The 7710-nt window shown below is 46.9% G+C and overlaps 1 protein-coding gene across 1 annotated transcript; it reads left to right on the top strand.

The window, feature by feature from the left end:
* Nucleotides 1-2794: 2794 nt before the first annotated feature.
* Nucleotides 2795-4535, top strand: LOC310996588 (odorant receptor 131-2-like; the record flags this gene model as incomplete). The annotated part of the gene is made up of 2 exons (XM_083986010.1): nucleotides 2795-3656; nucleotides 4498-4535. 2 exons carry the CDS (start codon nucleotides 2795-2797, stop codon nucleotides 4533-4535), a joined length of 900 nt encoding a protein of 299 aa, XP_083842136.1.
* Nucleotides 4536-7710: the final 3175 nt, after the last annotated feature.

The raw sequence follows: 7710 nt of genomic DNA on the forward strand, positions 1-7710 counted from the left end.
CAACTGCGCACCATTCTTGGATCCAGTTTGATTTATCAAAGATAAATTGTGGAGAGTTGTGCACGCACAGTTTGATAGATCTGAAAAAGGTGTAAATATTTTGGGTGTCTTTTCGCCGTAGGCCTAAGCAAAACATTTAGTAGCAGCAGTTTTACACTGCTTACTTACAGTTTTGATAAATGAGGCCCCAGGCCCTAAGCCCAGAGACGCTCACAGATGCAGCTCCGCGGCTCATCCGCGGCGCTGTCCGTGGTGCTGAAGGTCACAGGTTAACTTGACAAACAAACTGCAGCATAGTTCTGTTTGTTTATCATGTGTGTCAGTTTTGTTTGGGACTTGATAGTTGAGTTGTTGAGATTAAGAACATCACTCCCTCATCAAACCAGTGATAGGCATGCTGAAAAGAAAAGAGAGAGAGAGACGCGCCTGCATATCGCAGCTGTAAAAAAAAAAAAAAGAAGAAGAAGAAGAAAAAAAAAAGACCACATGTCGGAATAGCGGTATCAAAAAGTGTCGGACTACCGGCATGTCTAGATAGAGGGATGTCGTAATAGCGGGATGTCTAAATAGAGACATGTCGGAATAGCGGGATGTCTGAATAGCGGGCGGACCCCGGTTTCACCGGGTGCGTGTGGACACTGCAACCGTGATTGTTTTTCTCGTTTACATCATAGCTGCACACGTGCTGATGTAAACACTGCCAACTCGCAGAGGTTGTTTGCAGAAGTTGACGTGAGCTCGCAAAAATGGAGGTGACAAAGTGGATTTTTATTATTTCTCTTTTTTTTTTTTTTTACATCATCTAAATGCTATTTGTATAGTTTTTCGATGAGAAAAATATAACGAAACGGTCGTCAGGGCGATCCTCTTGTCAGCTCCAAACTCACCCTCAATCACAGACCACAGCTGGTTTTCCACACAGCATCATTTACAGTAACAAGTGACGCTACAGATCAGCGGGGCCGCTGCCGGTGTGTTTTTAAAATTACAGAACTACTACAGTAGCGCCACAGTTTCTTATTTCCCACCTTGTTTGATTGAGAGTTTTTCGGGATGATTTTCATGAATGAACAGGCAATAGCCTATGTCACTGTCAGACCGGGTACGACGAGAGGGGGGGTCGCACTGCTGTCATGCAGTGATAAAAAGAGCCTATGCGGAGATGAACGGAACGAGCCAAAAGCCGAAAATTTCGTGACGTCCGCGGTCGATATAAAGTGGATATGTTTCATTCATCCATGTTTTGACAGACAACACAACAGCCAGTGATAATGAGTTGCGCCGACAGCTTTGTCTCAGCCAGCCAGGTGACGCACACAGCACAAGAGTCAAGACACGGCGCAGGCGCAGCAACATGTGCAGGCTGCTGCAGCAGTGCACGTCAAAGGGACACCGCCGAAAATAAAATAAATAGGCTACACGTAGTTTTGAAATTGTTTTTGCGCATGTTTTCATCCATAAAATGACCAAAAATAAACACTTTAAGCGGATTTCTTGATAACGAATTATTTTAACAGCATTTGTATAGAAATGATTCCGTCCCAAGCCTTTTGATCCATAAGCGGTTTCCACTGTATTTTGATTGGTTAAAACAGCCTTCCACACGTGCATTGCGTCACTTGGTAGCGGCAGTGTTTTTATTACACCACTCGTGTGGACGCGGAGCAAAACTCCGGTTTCAAAAATACCGGGGCTCGTGTGGACAAGGCCTCAGCCTGGGGGGCCCCTATCGCCGTGGTAACCTCTGTGATTCCCAGGCCAGAGCTCGTTAACTTCACACACACACACACACACACACACACACACACACACACACACACACACACACACACACACACACACACACACACAGTTAACCTAATGTGATTACAGCTCCTCCATATCAGTGCTTATAGAAAGATGATCATGTGTCTGTCTGATCAGCTCTGTCAAAACCGGCAGTAGCCCCGTGGGCCTTTCAAAATTTCCCCAGAGGAAATTTTCTAGTTTTAAGTTATAATTGAAGAGTTCATTTGCAAAAACAGATAACTCCGTTTTAAAAAAAATTCCAGAATCTTCACTTTTAATTGTTTATTTACAGAAGGTGATATCAGTGAAACCAAAGTTGAGTGACTTTGAGATGTAACAAAACAGACATATCTCAAAAAAAAATAAAGTTTTATTGAAAAGAATAATTAGCGAAGAATAATTACAAAGCCTCAGCTCATTTTTTTCAAAATGGCACTTATCTGCTTTTGCAAATGAACTCTTCAATTGTGAACTGAAGTTGGCTGATTATTTTGGGGGCTATGTAGAGTTAGGTGGTCCACAAGTGTTTTTATGGGTTAAGTGGTCCCTGGTCTGAAAAAGTTTGAGAAACTCTGCTCTTTACCCCTCATAAGTATACAGCCTAGTAACAATATTGAGGGTAAATAAAGGAATGTGAGCACTGTTCATGAGGCTTGCAGAGCAGAACAGTGTTACACTATGAACAACTGGACAATTATCTTCAATCAATCATCGTTCAAGAAACATGACTATCATCATGATGGTACGGACCAGGAAATTGGAATATTGTTCAACTACCCCACCCACACTAACATGTTACCCATGTCATGGTGTCACCCAAAATGGGTGTGAGGACTCAGCTTATAAACTGTTGCAAGATTTTCACTGTCATACAATTGGAGCTCAACACAGACTAGAGAACATTCTGCTGATACACCATCAGGCTACTATTTGTAAGTGCTATTCTAAAATGTACACTAATCAGTCTCAGACCAACATCACTGTTGGACTACAATATCAAGGCTTAATGGGATTAGTGTTGTTTTCTCTTGTGTCTACAGTACCATCCTGTGTGTTTCTCTTCATTAATGGGACTTTGTTATTCACCTTGAGGAGTAAACAAATGTTTTGTGAGACCTCTCGGTATATTCTTCTGTATAACCTACTTTTTGCTGACACGATAAATTTGGCTCTGAGCCAGTTGATGTACCTCATAGCTGTCTGTAGAATAAGACTAACGTATCCTGTGTGTGGTGTTGTCAGCCTTTTTGGAAATCTCTCATCTGTGATTTCTCCTCTAACACTGGTGGTGATGTCTCTGGAGAGATATGTAGCTGTGTGTTACCCACTGAGACAAGCAACTATTATCACCATCAGAAACACAGGAGTGGCCATCATTTTAGTTTGGGCCCTCGGTTCGCTAAACGTTCTCACTCGAGTTCTTTTGCTGTTAGATTTTCCATTTGAAGAACTGCAGAACCTGCAGATGAAGGACTTTTGCTCTATCATGGCGATGTCACTTAACCCAGTGTCAGATGTTTATGACAAAGCCTTCACTTCTTTCCTGTTTGTTACAGCTGGTGTGACAGTCATTTACTCCTATGTTGGTGTGGTGGTAGCAGCCAGGTCAGCCTCTACAGACAAAGCTTCAGCCAGAAAGGCTCAGAACACACTGCTGCTGCATCTGGTGCAGCTGGGCCTCAGTCTCTCATCAACTATACACAACCCCATACTCATAGCATTCTCTAAAGTCCTGGACAGAATAATATTTGTACGCATACAAAATGTCCTTTATGTGTTTTTTATAATCTTCCCAAGATGTCTGAGTGCTCTAATCTATGGCATCAGAGACAAGACAATCAGACCTGTCCTCATGTTTTATCTCTGCTGTCAGTGTAAACGCTCACCTTCTCCCTTAGAAGTCTCAACCAAGGCAAAAATTATTATACTTTATAGATAAATATTAACTTCAACTTAATCTGGTTTGGTGTGCACTCCTTATGACTGGGTACTTAATCTGGATAGATATGATTAACAGTTTTAGGGATGTCTTTGCTGACAATAATTGACCTAACACTGACCCTAACCCCTAAACCTACTTTGAAATGTTAACAACACTGCAAGCCATAATGTTAAAATGTGAAATGTAGGTGTGTATGTCACATATTTGAAAATGCAAAACTTCAGTATACAGTGTTACAATTACTTAAATTCAAACATCTGTAATGACTGACTGAAACTGCAGAACAGAACAAAACTAAACAAAAATAATTATAACAGCTTGCTTGTAAGTAGTGGAAGCACTACAGCCCTTTGGTTTAGAACTATCATGAACTGTATCAATAATTTTATGACGCTGGAGGGAGGTTCAGGCCTCTTCTTTTACCATTTGACTTTGGAGGCACCTAACGCAACTTCTACTTGATTAGTGTGATTTAATGATTAACACGTTTATTATTATTGTTGTTGTTTTGCCTGTTCTTCTTCTTCCTCTTCCACGGAAATCCTACTTCCAATGCATTAAAATTCACCAACGTTTGCACAAAGGTCCATGTATGTGATTTAAGAATGACATTTTTAAACATAGGTTTTTCACTTAAGGAGCAAATAAAGTATTGTTAAAAACAAATGACCAACATCTCCATGCTGTCAAGATGAAATATGTGTATTTTCAGACTTTTTGTCTTGATAACTGAACTTTTGACAGCTGTTTGAAATGTGACATGACAGCTCCTGTCAACCTGGTGACTGGCTCAGTCCATTTGTGATGCCACTACATAATACGGCCCGCGACTTAGAGCGTACCTACCACTCCCGTTCCGTGAAAGTTGTCCCTTATTTCACACAAGTACTGAGTAACTCCCACTCACTTCCCCCCGTTTCCCCCGTGCATTTACTGTCATGGTCTGTGTCTCTGTGTCTGGTCTTGGTGTCTGTTTCTTTGTGTTGAGTTGTTTCCTGTTTTATTTTGAAGTTCCTATCTTGTCTTCCTGTGTTCTCCCTCCTGTTTGCAAAAATGTTTTTCCTACTATGGCCACGCCAAGACCCGCCTTATTAGGCCTCTGATTGGCTTATCACGATGCCCCCGGTTGGGTTTAGGCGTGTGAAGGGAGTGGTTAAAGGGATAGTTCGGGTCTTTTGATATGAATCTATATGGCATCCCCATCACCAGTTACGTGCTGTGACAGTGACTTTCCCCGGACTGCGTCCCGTGAGCGGAGTTCCGGCCTGGTTTCGGTGCTGACGAATGTAGTCCGACTAGTTGGCTGGGGTCACGAAAATAAAGCGTTTTGCCTCTCAAAACAATATGCGTTCAAAAGAGTGATACATTTGCATCACAAAACCGTTGTCCACGAAAAAGTCTGACCTCGCAATCGCTTGGCGCTATTTTCTCTCCCTCCGTATCACTGCGCGCTGCCGCCTGTAGACGGCTGTGCGCGTTTCCATCAGCGGTTTCACAGAGTTTACTGCTCGGATAGTTCACATAAACATATCTGATTATGACAGAAGTGATGAAGCCATCCCTTGTTTTAGCACAGAGCCAAAGGGAGACCTTTATGAACCTGATGTGATGCTGAACCTCGTCAGATGGAGTTAGCCTACTGTAAAACGGGCAGACAGAGAGAGAGAGGAGGGACAGGGAAGTGACAAGCTGAAGTTAGACCGACAGCTGTAGCTGTGACAAACAGGGTGACCGGGTGATGATCAGTAATGCAGCGCAGTCTGTGATTGAAGATCAGCCCGACAAATGTACACAGACTATCAGACAATCAGGACGATTATTAGGGCCACGGGCAATCGCATCGGGCACTGATCCCTACAGCTATGAAATAGCTGCAGGGACCAGTTTGCCAAATAGAGGCAGGTTTCCACAGTTCCAGGCACATTTCAATGCAATAAATATCCACAATAACCACCATTTAATCACATCTGACGTCAGATCAAAGGCCGTCGGCACGCGTAATGGAAACTCCACCTGAATTAACACAGCAGGGACGAACTGGCACTGAAAAGCAGCTGTGGATGTCCCAAGAGCAGGACTGTCAGGGTGGATGACTGCATTTTGCTGCCGTGTTGAGATTTAGGGACATGGAATGTCACCTCGCTGGGGGGGAAAGAGCCTGAGCTTGTGCGGGAGGTTGAGAGGTATCGGCAAGAGATAGTCGGGCTCACCTCCACGCACAGCCTGGGCTCTGGAACCCAACTCCTTGAGAGAGGTTGGACTCTCTTCCACTCTGGAGTTGCCCATGGTGAGAGGTGGCGAGCTGGTGTGGACTTGCTCATAGCTCCCCAGCTCAGCCGCCATGTGTTGGAGTTCTCCCCACTTAACGAGTGGGTCGCTTCCCTGCGCCTTCGGGTCAGGGATAGGTCTCTCACTGTCGTTTCGGCCTACGGGCCCGAACGGCAGTGCAGGGTACCCGGCCTTCCTGGAGGCCCTGGGAGGGGTGCTGGAAAGTGCCCCAGCTGGGGACTCCATCGTTCTGTTGGGGGACTTCAACGCTCATGTGGGCAGCGACAGTGCTACCTGGTGAGGTGTGATTGGGAGGAACGGCCTCCCCGATCTGAACCCGAGTGGTGTTCTGTTATTGGACTTCTGTGCTAGCCACAGTCATGTTCAAGCATAAGGGTGTCCATCAGTGCACGTGGCACCAGGACACCCTAGGCCGGAGGTCAATGATCGACTTTGTAGTCGTGTCATCTGATCTCCGGCCGTATGTCTTGGACACTCAGGTGAAGAGAGGGGCTGCTGTGCAACTGATCACCACCTGGTGGTGAGTTGGATCCGCTGGCAGGGGAGGAAGCTGGTCAGACCTGGAAGACCCAAGCGTATCGTGAGGGTCTGCTGGGAACGTCTGGCAGAATCCCGTCAGGGAGGTCTTCAACTCCCACCTCCGGGAGAGCTTTGACCGGATTCCGAGGGAGGCCGGAGACATTGAGTCCGATTGGACCATGTTCTCCACTTCCATTGTTAACGCGGCCGTCCGGAGCTGTGGCCGTAAGGTCTCCGGTGCCTGTCGCGGTGGCAATCCCGGAACCCAGTGGTGGACACCGGAAGTAAGGGATGCCGTCAAGCTGAAGGAGTCCTACCGAGCCTGGCTGGCTCAGGGGACTCCTGAGGCAGCTGACGGGTACCGGCAGGCCAAGCGGACGGCAGCCAGGGCGGTCACGGAAGCAAAAACTCGGGTCTGGGAAAGGTTCGGGGAGGCCATGGAGGAGGACTACCGGTCGGCCTCGAGGAAATTCTGGCAAACCATCCGGCGCCTCAGGAGGGGGAAGCAGTGCTCCGCCAACACTGTTTACAGTGGAGGAGGGGAGCTGTTGACCTCGACTACTACTACACGAATACTTCGAGGATCTCCTCAATCCCACTTACACGCCTTCAGTCGAGGAAGCAGAGGCTGAGGATTCAGAGGTTGATTCATTCATCACCCAAGCTGAAGTCACTGAGGTAGTCCAGAAAGCTCCTCAGTGGCAAGGCACCGGGGGTGGATGAGATCCGCCCTGAGTACCTCAAGTCTCTGGATGTTGCGGGGCTGTCGTGGCTGACACACCTCTGCAGCATCGCGTGGCAGTCGGGGACAGTGCCTCTGGACTGGCAGACCGGGGTGGTGGTCCCTCTCTTCAAAAAGGGGGACCGGAGGGTGTGTTCCAACTACCGGGGGATCACACTCCTCAGCCTCCCGGGGAAAGTCTATTCCAGGGTGCTGGAGAGGAGAATTCGGCCGATAGTCGAACCTCGGATTCAGGAGGAACAATGCGGTTTTCGTCCTGGCCGTGGAACACTGGACCAGCTCTACACCCTCTGCAGGGTGCTCGAGGGCGCATGGGAGTTTGCCCAACCAGTCCACATGTGTTTTGTGGACTTGGAGAAGGCGTTCGATCGTGTCCCACGTGGCATCCTGTGGGAGGTGCTCCGAGAGTATGGGGTCGGAGGCCCTCTGC

Source organism: Trachurus trachurus, assembly GCF_905171665.1.
Source record: "Trachurus trachurus genome assembly, chromosome: 14".
NCBI classification, from domain to species: domain Eukaryota; kingdom Metazoa; phylum Chordata; class Actinopteri; order Carangiformes; family Carangidae; genus Trachurus; species Trachurus trachurus.